General features: G+C 34.6%; 1 protein-coding gene across 1 annotated transcript in view; it reads right to left on the minus strand.

Annotated features, from left to right (window-relative positions):
* Positions 1–2,208: 2,208 nt before the first annotated feature.
* Positions 2,209–26,607, minus strand: part of LOC141411491 (uncharacterized) — a 45,215-nt gene continuing 20,816 nt past the window's right edge. Inside the window, 3 exon segments of the mRNA XM_074043686.1 lie at positions 2,209–2,653; positions 2,735–2,840; positions 2,905–3,459. Of these exon segments, the coding sequence (XP_073899787.1) occupies positions 2,209–2,653; positions 2,735–2,840; positions 2,905–3,459 (1,106 nt within the window).

The following is a 26,607-nucleotide window of genomic DNA, read 5'->3' on the forward strand; positions in this document are numbered from 1 at the left end:
TGAGAGAAAATTAGAACTATAAATGAGATACTTTATTTTGAGTACTGAAACTTCAAGGATGTAAAGACCTTAGCTAATTTTTTTATAAGAGTATCTTTTTTATTATTAGCATATTATAGTTGTGACACACAAATGCTTACACTATATCTTAATTAGATTCACACCATCCATCTTTCTCCTTTATCCCCCACCCTTCTTAGAACAATTTCAACAGGTTTCATTTCTGTTTCCATACATGAATACAAAATACTTCCACCACATTCACCATCCTTTTTCACTCTTTACTTATACACTCCCCCTTCCACTGGTACCTACTTACCTCTGGACAGAGCCTGTTTTATCTTCCTGTCCTTCATTTATTGAAAAAGAAAATTTTTGTTAGTTTATGAAAGCAATACAAGGAGGTTCATTATGACATTTCCATACATACATATATTATACCTTAAAATGCATCATTGCCTCCATTATTATACCTTCTATCCTGTTTCCCTTCTTATTGTGACTTCCAACAGGTTTCAATGTTCCATATACATATTTGCATAGAAAGTACATCAGCCACATTCACTCTCTTTCTTCATTTACTCTCCCCCTCCCACTGGTGCCCTTCCCTTAACATGACTTCCTTTACATTTCTGACCATCATTGTTTAGGTGACTGTTGTTCAGTGAGAATTCTGCATTGGTATTTTACCTGTAAATATGTTGTGCTTAAGTCAGTCTACCCCCTCAACTACTTTTCCTCACTCTTTTCCACCTATCCTGTGTTGTTCAAGTTTTCAGTGTGTTTCCTTGTGTCCTGTTCCTATATAGATCTATTTCATTATTATTTACTTTCCATAATTCTTTCCTTCTCCCTTAGTCCCACATTTGGAAAAATGATCTGTATAACTTTATATGAACATACAATGTTTGTATTTGTATTAAATTAAAGAGAAAACAGGACACCTTTGTCTTTCTGAACCTGGTTTACTTTACTTAATATGATGTTCTCCAGTCCCATCCACTGTACATAAATACCATTTTCTTAATCTATTCATCACTTATAGAGCACCTTGGCTATTTCCATAGCTTGACTATTGTGAATAATGCTGCAATAACCATGGTGTGCAAGTGTCTTTATTGTAACCTGACTTACATACCTTTTGGTATATGCCTAGGAGTGGTATTGCTGGATCATATGGCAGTTCTAGTTTTAGTTTTATGAAGAGACTCCATATTGCTTTTCATAGAGGTTATACTAATTTACATTCTCACCAACAGAGTATGAAGGTTTCATTTCCCTGAATCCTCATTAACATTTATTGTTGTGTATGTTCTTAACGATAGACACTCTAACAGAAGTTGAAGGCTTTACCACATTTCGTAAACTCAAATAGCTTTTCCTTTCATGTCTCTGGAGAAAACTGAAAACATCAAATGCTCTTGCAGATTCCTGACTCATATCCTCCAGAGTAAGTTTTTTCATGTAATGGAAGAGAAATGGAACATGTAAAGCCTCCACCATGTTTCTTCCACACATACAGATTTTTACCAGTATGAATTTTTTTATGTTTTCTAAAAGAACCTGAAAAACTGAATGTTTTCCCACATTCTTACATTATAGAGCTTCTCTCTACTATGAGTACTTTCATATTTAAGAAGAGAAGTGACCCATCAAACATTCAGAGGTCTTGTTTTCCAATAAGAATGCTTTTATGTTTTTGAAGGATGTTGGGGAAATTGAAGCATTTTTACTTTGGTTACATATGAAGCATTTTCACAGGCTGGGAAGATAGCTGAGGTATAAAGTTTGCATAACACATATAAAGCACTAAGTTTAATCACTTGCATGACAACAACAAAATTCTGCAGTCCTTTTATACCTTTAAAGATAATTGGAACATTGAACATTTTACCACTTTAAAATTTTTTTTGCATTTAAAGGGTTCTTCTGTAATACAAGTTCTATTATGTTTCTTTTTTGCAGTACTGAGGCTTGAACTCATGGCCTTCATCTTGCACCACTCCACCAGCCCTATTTTTCTGAAGGTTTTTTCAAGATAGGGTCTCAGGGAACTATTTGCCTGGGCCAACTTTGAACCATGATCCTCCTGATTTCTGCCACCTGCATAGCTAGGATTACAGGTGTGAACCACTGGCACATGGGTAAGTTCTTTTATGTTTACAAAGAGCACTGTAATAGTGAAAGGCTTTACTCTATTTTTTTTCATTAATAGGGCTCTTCTTTAGTATGAACTCTTTCATGCTTTCGAACATAATTGGTAAAGAAGACTTTACCACACTGTTTACATTCATAGGGCTTCTCTCTACTGTGGACTCGTTCACATCTTCGAAAGCAACTAGAATAAGGAAAGGTTTTACCACACTGTTTACATTCATAGGGCTTCTCTCCAGTATGAATTTTTTTGTGTCTTCTAAATGTACTACCATAATTGAAGGCTTTACCACATTGTCTGCATGTATAGGGCTTCTCTCCCATGTGAGTTCTCACATGTGCTTGAAGGGAACCAGAACACTTGAAGCTTTTACCACATTGTTTACATTCATAGGGCTTCTCCCCAGAATGACTTCACTTATGTCTATGAAAGGAACTGGAAACACTGAAGGCCTTACCACACTGTTCACATTCATAGGGCTTCTCTCCAGTATGAGCTCTTTCATGTCTTCTAAATTCACAGAGAAATTGATAGGCTTTCCCACATAACTTACATTTAAAAGGCTTGTTTTTGGGGTGCTTTAGCATATGTCTTTGAACATCTTTGGCAAAAAAGAAGGCTTTATCACATTGTTTACATTCATAGGGCTTCTCGACAGCATGAACTCTTACATGTATTTTACATGCTTTCCCACCAGCCTTACATTTAAAACATCCATTCCCACTGTGTGCTGTCATATGTTTTTGAACATTTTTTTAAATAAGTAAAAGTCTTACCACATTGTTTACATTCATAGGGCTTCTGTTCAGTATGAGTTCTTTTATGAACTTGAAGGTACTTGGATGAACTGAAGGATTTACTATATTGCTTACATTTATGGGACTTCTCCCCAGTATGAGTTTGTTCATGTACTTGAAGGGAAACAGAATATTTAAAGTTTTTACCACATTGTTTACATTTGTAGGGATTCTGTCCAGAATGAGTTTTTTCATGTTTTCGAAGGTAACTAGGATAACTGAAGGCTTTCCCACATGTTATGCGTTTATAAGGCCCATTTTCAATGCGTGTTACTATTTCTCTTTGATTACTTTTCAGAGTAATAAAGGATTTCCTGTCATCTATAAATTCATAGGGTTTTCCTCCATTTTCCTCACTGTTATATGGTTTAGGTTCAGAGTGAGATATGATGCACCTTAGATTTCTTCTAGAATTTTTGTTCTGGTTTTCAATATCCTGCTCTTCCCACTTGCTACAGCAACCAAGTTCCTGAAGACTTCCTCCATCACATCCCTGTAGAGGTTCTTCTGGGAAGGACCCAGCAAAGCCCACTCATCCTGGGTGAAGTTCACAGCCACATCCTCCAAGGTCACTGAGTGCATGACTGGCTTCTGGGGTGACCCTGGCCCGCCTTAGGAACTTCCCAGCACCCGTAGGTCAAGGAGATAGAGGGTGGTAGGCAACCTGGGTCTTCCCCTTAACTAATTTTATAGTTAAAATTACTCTCTCAGAATCCAATATGCCTTTTATTCTTTTTATAGGCACAATACATTAATCAGATAATTTTCCATACCTACTAATACATTATATATTTTAACATAAATAAATGCCATTGTCTATAAAAAGTCTAAGGTGAGAGAAGCAACTTCAATTTGCTTTCTTGGATTTAAATAATATTACTCCTTTGTCAACTACTCATTCATTTATTTCATTTTCACTTTTACAGAGCTTCAGGCAACTACTTTCTGGCATTAGAGAAATTGATTAAACATATCCATATCTTCATTGCACTGAGTCTGGTAATAGAGTTTTGAATATGAAACTAAAAACACAATAAAAGAAAAACTAAATATATTGTACTTCATCAAAATGAAGAACTCTTGTGTGTCTAAGGACAATGTTAAGAAAGTGAAATGAATTACAAAATGGAAAAAATATTTGAAAATTATGTTTGTTATAGGATAAATATTGAAAATACATAAAGAAATATTATAACTCAACCACAAAAAGTCACACAATAAAAAATGAACAAAGTAATAGAACATGCATTTCTGCAAAGAAAGTATATAAATAGCTAATGAGTATAGTAAAAAATGCCAGCACCATTAGTCATTTAAGAAATTTAAATCAGAAGAACAGTGATATTACTTTGCAGACACTATGATGTTTACAATAAACAACAAGTATTAGTGAGGATATGTAAAATGGTTAGGCCATTGTGGGAAACCATTTGCCAGTCCTCAAAACATTAAACATAGAATTACCAACCCACCAGTTCCACCTTCCAAATTAAAATCAGGTAGACAAATGATACCCTGTGCATAAGAGTTCTTGCCAACGGTACTCACAATAGCTGAAAAATGTAAACAACTCAACGTTCACGAACTGAAGAATGGATAAGCAAATGGGGTATGTTCACATGGGATGTTAGCCAGTCATAAAAAGTAATGATATTTTAATACAGGCTACAATATGACTGAACATCAAAAACATTATGCTAAAATGTCTGGAAAAAAAAGTAAAATATACTGTGATTATACTAAACAATATGCCCAAAATAGGTGAATCCATAGAGACAGACAACAAAGTTTGTGATTACCAGGGCTTGATGGAGGAGGGAGGTACAGTAACTGATGGCTATGGGATATCCTATTGGAATGATAGTGTTTTAGAATAAAAGGAAGGTAATGGCTGTGTAACATTGTAAATGTGTTAGATACACTGTATATGTTGTAATACATTAATGCCACTGTATATTTTGTAATGTATTAATACTACTATGTACTTCATAATGTTTAATTGTATTTTAGGTGAATTTTTCTTCAAGAAACAAGAAAATAAGAGTTAGATAAATGTTAACTCAAAGCTGATGTTAGGACAGTAGGCATAGACCAAGCAAAACTTTGTGCATTATTAGGATTTAACGCTGATGTTTTAAAACAAGGTTGAAACCTGTATAAGCCACATACTCTCTTACTAAATTTTTCATTATCCTCTCTTGGTTATAACTGAAATCCAGACTAAAATAGCAATATTTTCCTCTTACTCTCTCTTCCAGTTAGGAATTTGCTTGGATTATTTGTGATTTCCTTCTATAGGAGAACTTCACATAGGAAATTTGAATGTAGCGGTCTTATTTTCTGTCTCCCAAGAAGTCAACTGTCATATTGGAATATTCTAGAAACAACTGGCTTTTTTTCCAGAGTTAATATGTGTTCTTCATTTTCCTTCTCCAAATCATCTCACAGGGAATTAAGATTAAAAACATATGTCCTGCCACTGGTAAAGGAAGACATGTAAATGTGGAGAGTAGATGGTTGAAATATACAAAGAATGGAGTTTGCACCAGGAGAAGACACCTCACCTGTAAGAAGTTCAAATTCATAATTTAGGCACTACACCAGTTGCACCAAATCTACCTGAAATTCATAATTTAGCCCGTAGTCTGTGAGTTTAAAACTTCAACAAATAAAACCACTGTGTTCTAATAAAAACTGTTTCCATACTCTTACTCAAAAATATTTGAAGATAATGCATAGTAGACAAAAGTTTCTTTATTAAAATTTCCTAAATGTTGACAAAAAATACAGCTAGTAATTTGCTATTTTTCCCTTCAGTTGGACTGTAGTGGTTACTCCAGTGACAATCGGCGTGAGTGTGCTTCCATCACAATCACTGTACTAAAAATTGATAATATCAGAGAAGAAGAACCTTTTAAAAGGTACAAGTGGGTACATAAAATGTTCTCTGTTATCATTCTTACTTAAAATTCAGAGGTTCTTGTACCATGAAAATTCTTTTCAGGCTTCAGTTTTGCTCTTGTTGAGTTTTTCTTTCACCCAGTCATGACCTAGTTTCCTCAACTGTTTCAAAACTCTCAATTATGCACTCTTAGGGACAGTAAAAGATGTGCTGAATTCTGACTTGTCTTCAGAGAAATTAAGAGAGGGGAAGTACACAGGATCTGATGGTTTTCTTCAGTACTATCTTTAGAACTTGCTCTCCTCATTTCTCACATTATTGCCAAACCAAGATTGCTCTGTCCCTGTAAATTTCAGACTGCTCATTATCTGCTGTTATTTGGAAATCAGAGATTTTCCAATCTGCTGGATCCTATTCTAGCTCCCTGACTCTATCTTCTTTCTATATGCACAGTATATTCCTCACACGCTTTTTCCTGTTGCCTTAACTCTCATATAATTTTATGACAAAACTATTATGTGTGTTTTCCATTTTAAGTATAATCATTAATTTTTAGTGCTGTGAAGCAAATTATTCACACCCCCCATATTCATATGTTCAAGCCCTGACCACCAATGTAAGGGTATTTTGACATAGGGTGTGTGAGAAGCAATAGGGTTGGATGAGTGTCTAGAGTGAAACCCAGTGATGGTATCAGTGACTTCACAGGGAGAGAGAGAGAGAGAGAGAATAAGGACACAGAAAGTGGTGGTCTACAAACCATGGAAAACTCCTCCCTAGAACTCAACTATGCTGGCACCCTGACCTCTTACTTCCAGGTTCCATTACTTTGGAAAAAATTAATTTCTGTTGTTTAAATGACTCATCCTATAGCATTTTGTTTTGACAATAGAAAATTCAATTCATCAAGACACTTACTTGTCCTTGAAGAATTTTCTCTCATTTTTGAGATGTTTACTTTTCCAGAGATTTGTAGGGAAATAGGAAGATAGTAACTCTCTCTTCAGTAAACTGGTTTTGACAAATTGAGAGTGCCAATTCACAGAAATTTTCAAATGAAATTCTTAGTAAGCATGATGGAGTATACCTGAAGTACCATTACTCAGGAGGCAGAGGCTGGAGGACCACTGGAGTCCAGGAACTCAAGATCATCCTGACTGTTTCACAGAAAGACCCTGTCTCAAAAATGAAATAAAATATAATATAAATTTCTTATCCAGGCTCAATAAAAGTAAAGGAGAATTTTAACATATTAAGTAATTCAAGGCTATCATCCTATTTCATTCGTTCAATGAACTAAAGAATAGATAGCAGTCAACTTTTACTAAAATATTTCAATCTATTGTTCTTGGTGTCTTCTCTGTTTAATGATCCAGATTGAAGCATCTCCGATCTTGCATATACTCTTCTTATAGTAGTAGGTAGTAAAAGTTAGTCTTGGCAAAATCTTGCAATGAGTAGATTCTTCTTGGATGTCATATGCAATGGTTTATTCTCAAATCCTATTATCCAGAGAAAGTGACACAGCCAAGACTGCAATGTGGATGGGAAGAGGTACAAGTCTCTCCCCAGGAGATACTAGAAGCCAAATGAGCACGGGCAGGGTGTGCACCCTATCCTAGCAAGGGCAGCATCTACCAGGGGCACTTACGAAATCTCACATGGTGTTAAGCAGCTTAAACATGAATGAGTTTTGCAAGCAAAGTTACAGCATACCTAATACTTAATGTGAAAAATTATAATAACATGAATAAGACAGGAATGCATGAAAATAATATTATTAGTCATCTCTGTTTTAGTCAATCAATAATTTACAATGTAAAAATAAAATAATCAGGTTAAGCAAAAAAAAGGCAGTGTATTTTCCTTACTTTGGTAATTTTAATTATTCATATTACAATATTTAGAAAGCCCATGATTCTAAAATTAGAAAGATAGATAAAAGACTGTGGAGTGGCTCAAGTGGTAGAGCACCTACCTTGCAAGAGTGAGGTCCTGAGTTCAAACCCCTGTACTGCCAAAAGAAAAAGGATAGATAGATAGATAGATAAGAGAGAGAGACCAAGAACTTAGGAACAAAATGAATTTTTGTAAAGTCTCTCTAAATAAGCTGGTAATGAAACAACAATCTTGCACTATAGTAGGAAAAACTATACAGTAACTTGGAAGAAAAATAAATAAAGATAAAGAACTGCCTGGGAATGGTGACTGATGCCTATAATACATACCAGCTGCTTCAGAGTAGGAGACAGGAGAATCTCAGTTTGAGGACAGCCTTGGCAAAAAGTTAGTGGGAGCCTATCTCAAAGAACAAGTCAATAATGATGATTCATACCTGTAATCCCAGCAATGTGGGAGGCAGAAGTAGGAGGATCACCATCTGAGACTTGCCCTGGGCAAATGTATGAAATTCTATCTGAAAAATAACTAAAGCAAAAAGGGGGTGTGTCTTAAGTGATAGAGTATTTGCCTAAAAAACACAAGGCCCTGAGTTTAAACCCCAGTAATGATATTATATATATTGACATTATATATATATATATATAATTGTATGTATATTATGCATGTATTATATGTATATGAATATATACACATCATTAAAACATAAAACTCCTAAATAATTTAAGGTATAACCTGAAGATAAGATAAAATACTAAATTCCTAGATTAAATTTTTTTTCTATTTTCCCAGGCTGGTTTCAAACCATAGTCCTCCTGATTGCTGCCTCCTGAGTAGTTAGGATGAGCCACACAAGCCTGGCTTAAAATATTTTATAGAACAAAACAATTGCAGTCATTATGGAAGATTCCTTAAATAAATATAGAACCTAGCATGTATTCTTCGGTAGCAGTGATGTATCGAAACAAAACAGTAGAATTTTGATTTTTTAGTGAAGTTCCTTTAGCATAGTTCTTATACAAAGGATGACTCATGTGTCTGTTTAAATTAGGAAGTTAAAAAAAAAAAAGATTTGCTGGGTGCAGGTGACTCATGCCTGTAATCCTTGCTGCTCAGGAGCCAGAGAACAGGAGGATCACTGTTTGAAGCAAGCCTGGGCATAAGGCTTGTGAGACCTTATCTCAAAAAAACTATCACAAAAAAGGGCTGCTGGAGTGGCTCAAGGTATTGGCCCTGAGTTCAAATCCCTGTACAGAAAAAAAAAGAAGGTTGCTAGTCCTGGTGGCTTACACTGGTAATCCTAGGAGGCAGAGATCAGAAAGATCATAGTTTGAGGCCAGCCTGGGCCAAAAGTTAATGAGACCCCCTCTCAAACCAATAAGCTGAGCATGATGGTGCTTGCCTGTGATTTCAGCTATGAAGGAGGCCTTAGGTAGAAGGATCATCATCTGAGCTGGCCTGGGCAAAAATAGGAGACCTTGCCTGAAAAGTTACTAACACAAAAAATGGCTGGGGGCTTGGCTCAAGTGGTGGAGCACCTGCCTAGCAAGCACAAGGCCCTAAGCTCAAACTCCAGTGAAAAAAAGAAAGAAGAAGGAAGGAATGAAGGGGGGGGGGGGAAAGGAGGGAGGGAGGGAGGAAGGAAGGAAGGAGAGAAAAAAACTAAGAAACATGAAAATATATGTCAGAAATCCACTTATTTTTCAATGAAGTGACCTTCTTTGCTGAATTGGGTAATAGTGTTTAAATTCTGGAAAAATGTTCCTTTTATTTTTGTGTTACTTACAATGTAATGCCTATAGACACAACCAGTTTTAAACTTATTCTATATTATTAAAATTTTTTCTCAAATCTAGAAAAATATAAAATACCTCAAGTCTAATTTGTAGGGTGTTTTCTTTTTATTCTCTGATTTCTATGGTGTAATCCTCCCTCCACTATCAATTTCAAGGTACAATTTTGATGTCAGTGAATGTATTGTTGGAAGACATGTACAGCATGCAGCTTCTGAATATATATATGTATGTCTACAATGTTAATACAATAAATTAAATAACCTCAGCAGCAAAATGTAAAAACACAATCAGAGAGTGATGTATTTGGGGCATTTACTGCCTTTGTTTTTAATTAAATTTATTTTAACAATGACTGCATTTAACTACCAACTTAGAAAACTCCCCTTAATGTGCTGATGAGCTCTACCAGCTGAGCTCAGAGTAACTATTCATTTCACAGAACTGAACTTAGATCCACTCTGGCTAGCATGCAGAGGGAGGTTGGGCGCTACTTTCTTTTTGTCTTCTCCATAGCAGGAAATGGTCCTGTCAAACATCTAGGTGCGTGTATCAGAAATTATTTCCGCTATGCCTAATGGAAGCTTGTTTATGGTCATGCAGACAAATGGGAATTATTTGGTATCATATGAACACAAGTTGGAACGTAGGTAGCCAAGTCAACATTTAGGTAATGCTTCACCCTGATATTAGGAACCGGGATCCTCCCATCTTCCTGATTAGCCATCCTCAGTGTATTGACTATTCTATCATGGTCTCAAATTTATTGTTCAATCACCACAGTAGAGTGCAAGCAAAAGACAAAGAGCTATCAGTTGAGTCTCTTTCTTTCTAGAAAGCTAGGGATTCTCTGAAAGTTCTATCTAGATACTCACTTAAATGATTTTGGCTTGAACTGTGTTAACTGGTGACACTTTTTTTCCATAAATGAGGCTACAAAGAGCAGGCTGGTGGTATCAACCCCTACACTGATGTGATAAATTTTCAATTCTTCTCCATATTGTCCTTAAACCACTTTCCCTACTTCATGAAAATGGACTTCCTAAAGTGCACTTTTGATTATATAACTCCATTGCTCATAACTCTTGATTTCACTGTTTTTCTTTATAAATTTCATTTTCTTTAGCAACACATTAGTTTTTTGACTGTTTTCCTTTCTATTCTTCTCACCAATCCTTCATCAAAAGGTTCAGGTGGCAGTGAAGGGAAGTACAGCTGTAGACCAGAGATAATTCATGCCGAGGGATATTTCTTTGCTTCTCTTTTTCAGTTTTCTTCTTATAAATCTCTGCAGGGACATCTCCTTTTTTAAAATTCTAGAATTAAAATGTTATGAGATTAGAGTTGGCAGGAGAAGAAAAAAAGCAGTTGAAAATCCTGCCCAGAAAACATTTGGAGAGTTCTCATTAGTACAGGTCTTCAAACAGCACTTTTTCAGTTTATGTCAGGCCATCCTGCCATCCCTGAATCCCCAGCTAATCTAAATACTAAGCCAGTGGCTTGGGAACTCTAGATCACTTCTGAGCAATTTTGGTCCTTTTGATAGTAAAACATCAAGTCAATTCACTTAAAATCTTTCAACTTCCTATACACTAATAATCTGGTGGATATGAATTAAATGTAATCATGCAATTATGTTACAGGAATAGCTGTCAAAATGGGTAAGAAGATCAAAGCAGACATTCAAATCCAAAGAAAGAATATAAGAAAATAATATAAGCAGCTTGTTTTAAAAGTAAAATTACATTAGAAGGGAAAATATTAAGTTCTTCCTATATATAAGGCACATTACTGTGTGATGAGCAGATGCTGTCTCTTCAACATAAATGCCATTAGAAGTCACATGAGGAGACAGAAGTTCTACAAAATAAAAAACTTGACAAAACCACACAGTTATTAAAACACTCATCTGATGTTATAATTTGGGAATTTTATTCACCTTCTACTCTTTTTTTCACTACAGGTTTTTCGAAATAAGTAATTGATTTCACACTATCTGGAAAAAATAAAATTCCTGGGACACATTTCAAGCATGATTTCAATTTAGTCCCCCATATAGAATCTCACATGAAATTATAATCAATATACACCTGAGCATGGTGGTTCATGACTATAGTCCTAGTCTCTTGGGAGTATAGAAATGAAAAAGCAAACATAATCACATATAGATACATTTAACATTTATAATACTTCACTCAAATTTCTGAAAACCAAATTTAATGATAAAGAACTTATAAGTTTTGCTTACAAAATGATTAGCATTTTATGCATCGGTATGGAACACAGGGTCAAATAACTTTCAAAATTTTGCAATAATGTTATTATAAAGAGGTTTTAAACAAAACCAATAGATAATTTTTCATTGATTTCCACATGAAACTTTAATTAGATAGATTTTAAAGTTTTATCTGTTTTAAGTGATAAAATTCAAATACTGTCAGTTTCTCTACCAGTATCATTCTTATACCACAGGGATATCAAACATTTGAAGAAAACAACCAGAACTGATTTAAAGACTTGTGAAGAGAGCTAGCTAAATTTCACACAGAGGCAAGAATGAATTCTATTTACTGTTTGGAGAGGAAGATTTCTTTTCTATTTTCCAATTAATGTCTACCTGTCGAAGTCAATAAACATTATATGTGTGTATAAGCAGTACAAGAGTAGATTCAGAAACTTCAGCATACTAAATCTATTCTAGTTTCAGAAATTGTCCTTTAACCATTTTAAAAGATTAAGCTCTTGCTATTGTTACAAATAGCAGACCATTACTTTGAAGACCTCTTCAATATCTCAAATGCATCTGTTGAACACAGATGTCATCCTTGTGTAGTGAGCTAGGAGCTGTTTGTAATTCCACTGACTTGCACAAAAATGTATTTTCATGAGGCAAGCTGTTTTACTTGCATCAAGAATGGATTGCTTAATAAAAATGTACTTACATTTTATAAATTGAATTAATAATTACTGTTTTTAACACTACATATAAAATAGCTTGAACTCACCCCCCCCTTGAATATACTATGAGGAGTTAAAATTTTATTTTCCTGGTCTGGTAGTGAACATTGTAAATTATAGCTACAATGAAGTTAAAAAGAATTTGCAAACAAAAATATTATATTACTAGAACACAGGTTGGTGTCTTGGCTAATTCATTTACTTTATATAACCATCAGCTGTTACTTTGTTTTAAATCATTCCATATATAAAGTGACTATCTTTATCAATAACTTTTTTTTTCTCTGTAAAATGAAATTATTTCTAAAATGCTTTCCGGTGACAAAATTCTTACATTCTGCATATTCTCCTTTTTTCCATCTTTTTTCCCCCTTTTTTCCTTCTTTTTCTGTCTTACTCCTCATTAATCTCTTCTCACTCACAAAGGGTGTGTGTGTGTGTGTGTGTGTGTGTGTGTGTGTGACCACAGGTAAAAAGAAAGTAAAACAGAAATATATATGCACATTTAATTATAACATATTCATAATTTTAAGCTGGTTATTTAATTATGTGAAATCATTTAGGCATAATAAATTCAAATTAAGCTTGATTCTTAAATGTAAAAAATAGATAAGAAATAAATTTTCTTTGACTTTTATGAATTATTATCAGTAAGTTTATAGAAAGGTGATTCATGACCCAAAACAGAGTGAGGCTGCAATTCTTTTACTGCTGGCAGAGATAGACTTATACATATTCTGAAACATGAATGCGCTGGACATTAGTTTTATGAATGGTCTGTTTAAAATCAGAGTCATTAAAACATATCAACAGTACATTCTTGTTCTTTCTTTCTTTTTTTTAAAAAGACTTTGATAAAATTTGACTAATGAAACTTGCTTTATCCATTTCATATGATGGAAGAGGATCCTCAAGAGAACCAAGAATTTGCTTTTCAATATAAACAAGTCCTACAAAGGTGGTAGCATCCATTATTTTCAGTTTTGATGAAAAGTTATTTGCTTTACAATTACTTCTTATTTATTGTGCTCATATCTGCAAGTGCTGATTATGGCCTTCTAACTTTTTTCAAAGTTAGGGGCTATAGAAATGGTTATGATTTATACATTTACTTAATTGTTAGATTTTGCTTAAATTATATTTTCCATATCAGTTGCATTAATAATGACCTTCTATTGTCTTTTCTTTCACTTTCTGGAACTCTGGTTATTCTCAAGCTTCCCATTATGGTGCTCTGTATTTATATTCTCTCATATTGTATGTCCCTTTCTATTTTTGTCTTGTTTCCTTAAAAATTTCTTTGTGTACTTCTGAGCTGAGTAATGGGAGAAATTTTTCAGCACATTGCCTATTTTGTTCTTTGAATGTTCACTTCTAATGTGCTTATAGCATTTTCCCAAATGTCTCTAAAGCTTCAGCCTTGAGTGCTTCATCCCCTCCACTCAGTTCTCCAGTTCCAACCATTTACCTGTGAATGACAAAATTTCATTCATCTTTGTGGTGGAGTAAAATTCCATTGTGTATAAATACCACATTTTCTTAATCCAATCATCTTGGCTGTTTCCATAGCTTGGCTATTATAAATAGTGCTGCAATAAACATGAGTATGCAGGTGAGTGGTATTGCCAGATCATATGGCAGATGTATGTTTAGTTTTTTAAGAAGCCTCCATATTGTTTTCCAAAGTGGTTGTACTAGCTTACATTCCCACCAGCAGGGTATGAGGGTTCTTTTTTGGCAAAATTCTCACCAACATTTGTTGTTGTTTGTGTTCTTGTTGGTGGTCATTCAAACAGGAGAAAAGTGGAATCTTAGTGTGGCTTTGATTTGCATTTCCTTTATGGCCAGGGATAGTAAGCATTTTTTCATGTGTTTTTTAGCCATTTGGACTTTTTCCTTTGAAAAAGTTCCATTTAGTGCAGTTGCCCATTACATTATTGGTTCATGGATATTTTAGGAGTTTAGTTTTTTGAACTCTCTGTATATCCTGGTTATAAGTCCCTTGTCTTATGTATAGCTAGCAAAAGTTTTGTGTGATTCTGTGGGTGGCCTTTTCAATTTACAGAACATTTCTTTTGTAGTTCAGAAGCTTTTTAATCTCATGTAACCCCATTTGTCCATCCCTTCTCTTAGCTGCTGAGCTGTTTAGTTCTATTGAGGAATTCCTTGCCTATGCCTATTGCTTCCAGTGTATTCCCTGCTCTTTCCTATACTAGCTTTAAGGTTTCAGGTCTGATATCAAGGTCCTGAACCCACTTTCAGTTGATACTAGTACAGGGTGACAAGCATGGATCTAGTTTCAGTTCAGTGCAAGCAGATATCCAGTTTTCCCAGCAACATTTGTTGAAGAGGCTGTCTTTTCTCCATCACACATTTTTGGCAACTTTGTCAAATTTAAGTAAGCATAGCTGAACAGATTTATATCTGGGTCCTCTATTCTGTTCGACTGGTCTTCATATCTGTTTTCACATCAGTACCATGCTTTTTTTATTGCTATGGCTCTGTAGTATAGTTTGAAGTCCAGTATTTTTATACCTATAACATTGCTCTTTTTGCTGAGTATTGCATTGGCTTTTTGCGGTCTTTTGTGTTTCAAAATGAACTTTAGGGTAGATTATTCAATCTCTGTGATGAATGTCATTGTGACTTTGATGGGAATTGCATTGAACATGCAGATTGCTTTCGGTAGTATAGTCATTTTTACTGTTGATTCTTCCAGTCCATAAGCATGGGAGATCTTTCCACCTTTGGTAGTCTTCTTTGATCTTTCTTCAGTGGCTTGTAGTTCTCCTTATAGAGGACATTTATATCCTTTGTTAAGTTTATTATTAAGTATTTGATTTTTTTTAGGCTATTGTAAATGGAATTGTTTTCCTCTATTGTTTCTCAATTTGTTCATTGTTGGTGTATAGAAAGACTACTGATTTTTGTAAATTGATTTTGTATCCTGATATGTTGCTGAAGCTGTTTACAGAGTCTAGGAGTTTTTGGGTGTAATTTTTTTGGGTCTTTAAGGTATAAGATTATGTAATCTGTAAAAAGGGATAGCTTGACTACTTCTTTATCTATTTGTATTCCTTTCATTTCTTCTTCTTCCTTTTTGCACTGGCTAGAAATTCCAGGACTATGTTGAATAGGAATGGGGAAAGTGGGACCCATTGTCTCCTTTCTGACTTTTGGGCAAATGGTTCCAGTTTTTCCCTATTAAACATGATGCTGGCTACAGTTTTGTCATATATAACCTTTATAATATTGAGGTATATTTCTTCTAAGCCTAGTTTCCTCAGAATTTTTAACATGAAGTGGTGTTCAATTTTATTAAAGACTTTTCTGTATCTATTGAGATGGTCAATTGATTTTTTGCCTTTGTTTCTGTTAATGTGCTATATTACATTTAATGATTTGCTTATGTTGAAACATCCCTGCATCCCTGGGATGAAGCCAACTTAGTCATGGTGTATGGTCTTTCCTATGTGTTGTTGGATTTTATTTACCATTATTTTATTGAAGATTTTTGCATGAATATTCATTAAGGATATGGGCTTGTGTTTCTCCTTTTTTGATGTGCCTTTTTTGGGTTTTGGGATGACTGTAATACTGGCTTCATAAAATGAGTTAGGTAGTGCTCCTTCCATTTCTATTTTGTGGAAAAGTTTAAGGAGTTGGTATTAGCTCTTCCTTAAGGGTCTGGTAGAATTCAGCAGAGAATCTGTTAGTTCTGGTCTTTTTTGGGGGGGTGTGGATGGAGATTCTTTATTACTGCTTTGATGTCATTGGATGTTATAGATCTGTTTAGATGATTACTATCCTCTTGGTTTACTTTTAGATGGTCATACATATCTAGAAATTTGTCCTTTTTTTTTTCTAGATTTTCCAATTTCTTTGAATATAGGCTCTCAAAGTAGTCCCTGATTATTTCCTTGTTGTTCACTATTATCTCCCCTTTTTTGTTTCTGATTTTACTAATTTGGGTCTTCTCCCTCCTCATTTTAGTGAGATTTGCCAGGAATTTGTCAATCTTGTTTATTGAAACAAAGATCCAGTTTTCCATTTCGTTGGTTTTTTGTATGGTTTTTCTGGTCTCTCTTTCATTGATGTAGGCCCTTATTTTTATTATTTCTTTCCTTCTGCTTGTTTTGGGTTTAGATTGTTCTTGTTTTTCTAGGAGTTTGAGATATAGCATTATTTGAGATTTTTCTATATTTTTAGTATATGCACCCCTGGCTATAAACTTTCCCATGGATTTGGATAGGTTGTATTTTCATTTTCATTAAATTCCAGGAAGTTTTTGATTTCCTCCTTTATTTCTTCTATGAACCACTGATCATTGATCAATGTGTTGTTCAACTTCCAATTGTTTACATTTTTTCTGCTGCTGATTTGTTGTTGAGTTAATAACAGCAGATTTCTAAACAGAAACATAAAAGCAAGAATGGCCAGGAGTGAGGTATTTCAAGCACTGAAAGAAAACATTTTCAGCCCTAGGATACTTTACCCAGCAAAACTATCTTTCAAAAATGAAGGATGAATAAAAGTCTTCCATGATAAACAGAAATTAAAAAAATATATGACCACCAAGCTACAACTACAGAAGATTCTGCAAGGAATTCTACACACGAAAGATTAAAGTAAACAAAACCATTAGAGGATGGTTTAAACCACAGTATTAAACCACAGGAGAAGAAAAGACAAGTAGCCAGAGAGTAGCACTGAAATGCTGCATACACTCAAATCCTTAAACAAAAACAACCAGATGACAAGAATCATCACATACCTTTCAAACACTGAATGTTAATGGACTCAATTCCCCCATGAAAAGACATTGTTTGGCAAACTAGATTAAAAAAAGAAGATCCAACAATCTGTTATTTACAAGAGGCCAACTTTATTAACTGGCTCTGGGTTAAAGACTGGAAAATTATTTACCAAGCTAATGGCTCCTAAAACAGGCAGGAGAAGCAATACTTATATCAAAAAAGTGGAATTCAAACTTACATTAGTCAAATGAGACACAGAAGGAAAAATTCATACAAATAAAGGGGGCAGCATATCCAGAGGAAATAACAATTATCAACTTTTATGCACCCAATGCTAGTGCACCCAACTTCATTATACATACACTGAACAATTTAAAATCAGATATAGACCTCTACACAGTGGTAGTGGGACACTTTAATACACATCTATGTCCAACAGATAGATCATCCACACAAAAAAATCAAGAAATCTATAACTAAATGACACCATAGATGAAATGGACCTAACATATGTCTATAGAATATTTCACCCTACAATAGCACAATATTCATTCTTCTCAGCAGTCCATGAAATTTTCTCCAAAAATAGATCATATTTTAGAGCACAAAGCAAGTCTTAATATAAGAAACTTGAAATAACCCTCCGCATTTTATCACAATGCAATAATGAATATCTAAATGAAATTATTTTCTCTAAATTGATGAATTTTTTGTGTAGAGGGGGGAAAGGAAAAAGAAAAAGAAAAGTGATTGCCAGATTGAAGACTTGATGACTCCCTGCCAACTCCTGGGGAGAAAGAATGTAGAAAACAGTGAAAGTCAATCATTCCACATAATGATCTTTGAATGATCTCCATCCTTCTCCATGCCCTACTCTCATTTTGTGCATCTCCTGGGCTTCAAGGTCTCCCATAATTGGATGTTAAAATAACTCCCAAATCACCTGCATTTTTATGTAGAAATATACTAAGTTAAAACCTTCACAGCTTTCTTATTTCCTCCTTATTTTCATTCCCTCATATACTGGGTCTTCTAGAAATTTATTTATTTATTATTTATTGAAGGCTTTTAATTATTAAATTGTTACTATTAGTTTTATTACTACTACTATTACTACTTGGCTGCACTGGAATTTGAACTCCAGGCCACCTAATGCTTGCTAGAAAATTGCTCTACTACTTGAACCACAACCCTGTCACTCTTTGTTTTTTTAATAATTTTTCAAATGAGGTCTTATGTTTTGCTTGAACACCTCAGGCTGCCATCCTCTCACCTATGCCTCCCACATAGCTGGAAGCCCAGGAGCATTCCACCATACCCAGCTCATTAAATTATATTTGAGTTCCTCAAATTAGAAAAACTCAGTCTTCTTCCATAAAATATCTGTACTTTTTCTGATATAAAGGAGCCAAGTTAACCCTGGAAACAATAGGTATAGGCATGGACTTCTTCAGGAGAACTCTAGAAGCCGAGTAACTAAGAGAAAGGGTGGACAAATGGACTACATGAAATTTAAAAGCTTCCACACAACAAAAGAAATGATCTTAAAATGAAGAGACCACCCACAGAATGGGCAAAAATATTTGCTAACTATGCATCAGAAAAAGGACTGATAACCAGACTATACAGGGAACTCAAAAAATTAAACTTCTCGCAAAACAATGAACCAATGAAGAAGTGGGCAACTGAAATAAACAGAATCTTTTCAGGAGAAGACATCCAAATGGCCAAAAAACACATGAAAAAATGCTTACCATCCCCATCCACCATCCAGATGCTAACCATTCTAAGAAGGGTGAGGTGGAATTTTAGTGTGGTTTTGATTTGCATTTCCTTTATGGTCAGGGATGGTGGTATAGTTATTGCCTAGCATGGAACCCAGGTTCAATCCTCTGAACTGAAAAAATAAAAATAACCTCAAATACCAATTGATCTCATATTCTTCCTAAAACCCACTTGATATTTTTTCTAGTCAAATTTTGTTTATAAAGACATAGGTTTGAGCAAAAATTAATTGCAATACAAACTGACTTTATGATAAATTTTTTGTCTCCATGAACCTATTTCTTCTGCTTTTCTGTATTATGCCATTTATCCCTCTTCATTAAAATATTACTGTTTAGCAGAATCATTCCACCATCCATCTCTTGAAAGCAAAGCTCATGTCTACCTTAAGCCTTTGAAATAATCTGCAGCATAATCACAAAAATATTTGAGTGCATGGTAGCTCTGCTGTTTTGAGAGTTTTACAGACTTCTCTAATAATCAGCAACAGCAACAACAGAGCTAGTGTTCCCTAACTACATTCAACTCCAGAGATAAATAGCATAGGTAAGGTAGAAATGTTATGACACAGAGACATGTAATTCAGCCAGGAACCTTCCTACCCACATTTAAAACTCTGTTTAGGGGCATTTTTGTTTTTGTACTGAGCCCAAAATGCTTCACCTGATATCAGTAGTTGTTTATTCATTGTTTTATATTGATGGCAATAACTTGTTTGTATTGTCCTATCAAAGCATTATTTTGCCATACCAGGATGAAATTCTGGTTGCATTTTGCTAATGACCAAATTCTCCTGGTGACAATTCTATAGCTTGGAAGCCCCTCCCCCTTTTTCCTCTGAACATTACAGAGGAGACTGCTTTCTTGAGCTTCTGCTTAATGTGTTACACAGAACTTGAATAAGGACACATAGAAAGGAAGGAATAGGGTTTTTTGGTCACTGTAAATACATTGTACATTGCTGAAATATTTGGCTAAATTAGTCAACAAGGGATTACCACCTTCTCACCAGATAAAACATTATATAAATTGGAATAACATTTTGTGTAATCTTTCAGAGGCTATTTTCCTCATTTTTACTATCTGGTCTTTTCTTCCAGTGATTATATCCATTCCACCCCTGCTCTAGGAATTCTTTAAAAATGTGTAGTTCCTGAGTAATTCATCCATTGAACATACAGCTGTCCTTCTCCCATGGGACACAGGAGTAGAATAATTGAAAAAAATCTCCTTTGAAATGCAAATAAAGAAGAGTTTAATTGAATGAAAGGCAAAAAAACCAAAAAACAAACAAAAACTTTAAAGCTGTAGATTTAAAAAAAAAACTTTCCTTCCTGAAGATGAATCTTTTTCTCAGAGGAGAATGAGACTGTACCTCCAGTGAGACTGTGGGATTCCCTAGAAGAAACCATTGTCAGTACATTTCTTTGAACTCTCAAGTTCAATTGTTAAAGGAAGCACATTTTGCATTCTTTTGTATGACCTGATTCCTTACAACTATGTTAAAGAAATGTTTTGAATAAATTGATTGCACCAACACCAACACTGAATATAATATCTTAAGAATGAATATAAGGCTGGATGTGGTGGTACATACCTGCAACCCCAGCTACTTGGGAGGCAAAAAAAGAAAGATTGTAATTTGTGTGCTGCCTGGGCAAAAACGTAAGTGAGACTCTACCTCAAAGAATGAGCTGGGTGTGGTAGTATGCATATAATCCCAGCCACATGGAACACATAGGTAAAAGGATCTGGGTATGAGGCTGGCTCAGGCAAAAAGCAAGAGACTTTCTGAAAAATAACTGAAGAACAATAGGGTTGGGGGTGTGGTTCAAGTGGAATAACACTTACCTAGAAAAAAATGAGGACTTTGATTCTGAGGCTTTCTTTAACTCTGCATGCTTAACAACACTGTATCTGTTACTGATTAAATAAGAAAACTTAGACATAGCCTGAGTAAATAAAAACATCAATCTTAATATTCATGGTACTGTACCATTAGTAGTGCTGCCTCATTTTATGAGAAAACAAGTTATAAAAATAGAAATCACAAATATTTTAAAATAATACAAATTCTAAGTAGTATGTTCTTTTGCTTAAGGAATATCTGTTTACCTTTTCCCATAACTTTTCAAAGCTTTAATCTATTGTTCTATATTTTCTATTTTAGAAGCAGTTTGTACAAGAGGAACACTCATGGACTTTCTGTGAAGAGTGTTGGTGACTTTCCACATTGTCACTCATCTGTTCTGAGTGTTCTGATGTGAATTAGTTTTAAATGCACTCAAATTCATTATTCTCCCTTTACATCATTGGAAGTGATGTGTTCATTCTCTTTATTCACTAGCATCCAGTAATCCCAACACCACTCTACAAGAAAGTTTATCATCCTACTGACTTCAGGGCTGCCTTTGTTTTATAATCATTGTGTATTTTCAAAGACAAAAATATTGAGGTTATTTTGTTTTAGTTGCATTAAATATATACACTGACTTAAGTAAAACTGATAATTTTATAATATTAAATCATTCTTTCTAATTCTAAGATTTAGTATTTAGGATATTTTATAATTTTTAATATATTTTTATTCATGCCCAAGTGTTTTATAATTTTTCTGGATAATTTAATGAAATTTTCCATTTTGTCTTGTGTTTTATATATTCTGACTTTTATTTGTATATCCATACACACTTATAAGGATATAATACACATATACAAAGTAAAAGATGTAGAATAATCAATGAACAATTCATCAACAAAAGAAGTCTAAACTTAAAGATCACTTATAAGTCTATATTTTTTGTAGAGTATTCTATAAATATCAATCTAGTTAAATCAATTGGTAGTACTCTTAAGGACACCTGTAACCTTACTGATTTACTGCTCACATGTTCTACCAATTATTGAAAAGAATGTTACATTCTCCAAGTATCATTGTGAACTTGTGTATTTCTTCTTTCATTCTGTTAAATTTCATTTTGTGTATTTTTCTCAAAGCATATACATTTATGATTGCTATGTCTTCCTTGAGAATAGTGACCTTCATTCTAATGAAATGGCACTGAGCTTCTAGTAACACACATAATATAGAAGACTGAATAAAGACAATAATAGAATCATCTATGCCAGATATGGTTTTAATAGTTTAAGCAGGACAACAAGATAGGAGAAATTGTGATTAATTTGGTTAATACTTTCTTCTCAATTTGTGCTTCAGAAAAAAGTCAAAATCAATTTCCATTTATCTTTATAATTTCTAACACACATTTCCTATAGAGATAGTGAGATCACCCTGCCTTTTATTTTATTTTATTTTATTGTTTTAATTTTTCTTTTATTATTCATATGTGCATACAAGGCTTGGTTCATTTCTCCCCCCTGCCCCCACCCCCTCCCTTACCACCCACTCCGCCCCCTCCCTCTCCCCCCCTCAATACCCAGCAGAAACTATTTTGCCCTTATTTCTAATTTTGTTGTAGAGAGAGTATGAGCAATAATAGGAAGGAACAAGGGTTTTTGCTGGTTGAGATAAGGATAGCTATACAGGGCATTGACTCACATTGATTTCCTGTGCGTGGGTGTTACCTTCTAGGTTAATTCTTTTTGATCTAACCTTTTCTCTAGTACCTGTTCCCCTTTTCCTATTGGCCTCAGTTGCTTTAAGGTATCTGCTTTAGTTTCTCTGCATTAAGGGCAACAAATGCTAGGTGTCTTACCTATCCTCACCCCTCCCTTGTGTGCTCTCGCTTTTATCATGTGCTCATAGTCCAATCCCCTTGTTGTGTTTGCCCTTGATCTAATGTCCACATATGAGGGAGAACATACGATTTTTGGTTTTTTGAGCCAGGCTAACCTCACTCAGAATGATGTTCTCCAATTCCATCCATTTACCAGCGAATGATAACATTTCATTCTTCTCCATGGCTGCATAAAATTCCATTGTGTATAGATACCACATTTTCTTAATCCATTCGTCAGTGCTGGGGCATCTTGGCTGTTTCCATAACTTGGCTATTGTGAATAGTGCCACAATAAACATGGACGTGCAGGTGCCTCTGGAGTAACAGTCTTTTGGGTATATCCCCAAGAGTGGTATTGCTGGATCAAATGGTAGATTGATGTCCAGTTTTTTAAGAAGCCTCCAAATTTTTTTCCAGAGTGGTTGTACTAGTCTACATTCCCACCAACAGTGTAAGAGGGTTCCTTTTTCCCCGCATCCTTGCCAACACCTGTTGTTGGTGGTGTTGCTGATGATGGCTATTCTAACAGGGGTGAGGTGGAATCTTAGCGTGGTTTTAATTTGCATTTCCTTTATTGCTAGAGATTCACCCTGCCTTTTATAAGCCTGCTAAGAAAATATTGAAACGTGATTCAATTGTAAAGTATAGCTATTTATTGTATTGATGAAATAATGTTACTATTTTAATATAAATACCAAGTTAGGACTGAGTTATAAATGCTTCTTAATACTACCACAGGAAGGTAGTTGATTAACTCAAGTAATATTCAAGACTAAACAAGAATATTACATTTATTAGTCATATCTTGAGCCAGTACTACTAGGGACATTAATCAACCAACATATTATCTTTTCTTCTGGCTTAAAGACAATGGGAAGAGAGATTAAGACTGGCTGAATTTTTGTTTTGTTTCCATGCATATGTGTAGCTATCTTTAGCTCAAGCTAACAAAAATGTCATGTTTTCTTTTTCTTTTTTTTCTTCTACAAAATCAGAGAACAGAAGGGTAGAACAGGTTCTGTGGAGTGTGCGGCCAGCACCAGTGAGGTGGAGAGGCGGTGGGAGAATGAATATAGTGCAAATAACCTGTACACATGTATATAAATACAAAAATGATACCTGTTGAAACTGTTCCAGGAATCAGGGGAAGGAAGATGAAGGAGAGCCGTGGAGGGGGTGAATTCAAGTATGATATATTTGATATATTGTGAGAACTTTTGTAAATGCCACAATGTACTCCCAACCCGCACAACAATAAAGGAAAAAAAAAAAAGACTGGACCGCTTGAGCCACTCCACCAGTCCCAGAAACCACTGCTGATACTGTAATATTATTAGTCTCAACCCACCAAATTACTTTGAAACAAATTCCAACAAGCCATATAGTGAAGGACTTTAGTATCTTATGATTCCTATGCTTAAGCTATATTGGGAATGTTTGCAATCTGCAGTCATATTAATCAACGCCTTTTTACAAATGGCCATGACCTTCTCCCAGTATGAATACTAGCATCATGGACCAGAAAATGCTTGATACGTCAAAATCTATCATATTTACAAGGGAAATTTGGGCCTGTTATTTTACTTTGCTTTTAAGTACTTCTACAAGAAAGAACATAAAACTGTTCTGAGACCTGAAATATGCACCGTTTGCAGGTGTCATAAATTTATTTGACAGAAACGTAAATGCAGAGAAGTGTTCCTTTATTTTTAAAAATTCAATAGAGGAAAACACTAAACATTTCCATGAATACAAGAACATGTGGTTACTATTTCTTTAGCCCTAGGTTGTCTGCCTGTAAATAAGTAACATTTCTCAGTCATAAGGGTCCCTTTAAATAAGCCACACAATTTAAATATGGTTGCTCAAGAGTTGCAGGTCAACATTGGATGGTGGTGGCTGTGCTTTGATTTAAGGAGAAAACAAGAACTCAATTGGACAGGTATATGATTTTCATGGTATCAGAGGAACTAGAAAATAACAAGAATTGTGTTGTGGGATTTACACCACTTCTTAGGAAATACCCAATCAACTGGAATTCTAGACCAGGAATAGATTTTAAATAAGATTAATGACAAAATACACCCCACTGTGAGGCAATACATTACAAAACACCTTGTGGATTTGAAAAAGAAAATCAAAATGAGACAAGTCAGTGCTTAACAAAAATCCACTTCTGGGCTGGTTAAGTTGCTCAAATGGTAGAATGTCTGCCTCTCAAGTGAGAGGCCTTGAATTCAAATCCCAGTACTGTCAAAAACAAAACAAAAAAGTCTTAGAAGTTTAGATAACAACTGTAAACAGAAAGTACATTCCTTCTTTGCTGTTAGAAGTGATACCTTGGGTACATGATATGTACCCAAGTGATACCTTGGGAAGAGGTAGCATTTTATCAAAGCAAAAATAGGCAGAAAATAAGATATTCCACTATCCTATGCACAGCTTAAAATGTGATTACTGTTCTATTTATCAATAGAAACTGCAAAGAATAAGAGCATTCTGACTTACGTAGTCAGACTTTTGAAATGGTCTATCTATACCTGGTAAGTATATATATGTGCCAATTGCTACCCATGGTCCCAGGTAAATATCAATAGGCTTTGACTGAGGTCAGTTCTCAATCTAGATTTTTACTTGTGTGCTTACTAATTGATGCTTAGAACAGAATTTTAAAAAAATTCTTCCTGCTTCTGTATCATATGATCAACAAGCCCATTACTATAGACAATGCAAACCTAGGGTAAGAATCATTATTTGCTGTGAACTCATATAAATTTCAATATACAAAGTAATGGGCTGATTCAAAGTTGGAATGAGAGACAACATAGAGCTAATATGAGTAAAAGCACATGATTTGAAGTGGAGTGCTAAATGTGAGCTAGATTAGACTGGGGATAATACAGTAACATACATGCATGTCTTTCTCTCTTATGCAAATATTTCTTCCTTGGTCATATGGTGAATTTAGAAGGCTTAGATTACTAAATATAACATGATAACAATAATTTTAAATATTAATTCCTGACTTCCTATGAGAATAATGTTAGATGTAAGATTTCCTGCTTACCTGCCTAGACTGATATTGGTAGTGTGTGCCTCTTTCACAGCCAGTGGATGTGATACAAATTTGTATCAGTCTAACCTGATTCCTTTGCCTAGGAATGGAAAATGAGGGGAGAAATGTTCAAACTTGTACTGATCCCAGGTATAAAGTCAATTCTCTGGCTAGATGTAAATGGTAGAAGAGTCTAGATGAAATTCCATAATTAAAAGATAAATGATAACTGATGGAGAAGAGTAAGACTGATAATGCAAAAAAAAAAAAGAAAGAAAATATTGCCTTCCAAGAGACTAATTAAAAGAATATTATCTTTTAGCTATAGTTACAGATACCCACAAACTGCTCAGATCTTTAATTGCAGAAACCTCCATAGCTTAAATTTCTACCTGGGCCTCAGAAGACAAGAAGGTTTCAGTCTGAGTCATCTGTGAGCTGTATGTTCATGACACTAATATACCCTCTAAATGAATACTTGGAATAATTTCAATGCAGCTTTGTCATTGGGAGTTTACCATATGAGTTTTTTTTTTCTGTTATAAAGTACATCTTTGGGAGGGTAGGAAGTGGAGACTATAGACTCCCATATGTATACAAAGATCTATATAACAGAGTCACAGATCACTGTTCAACTCTTAACCTGTTGGGGATATGTCTGTATAATGGACATAAACATCTTCTTATGACCATATGTGATAATATTGGAAAATCTAATATGTATAGAGAAATTTTTTTGTGTGTGGATGAAGGGCAATAATAAAAA

Source organism: Castor canadensis, chromosome 1 (assembly GCF_047511655.1).
Source record: "Castor canadensis chromosome 1, mCasCan1.hap1v2, whole genome shotgun sequence".
In the NCBI taxonomy this organism is placed as follows: Eukaryota; Metazoa; Chordata; class Mammalia; order Rodentia; family Castoridae; genus Castor; species Castor canadensis.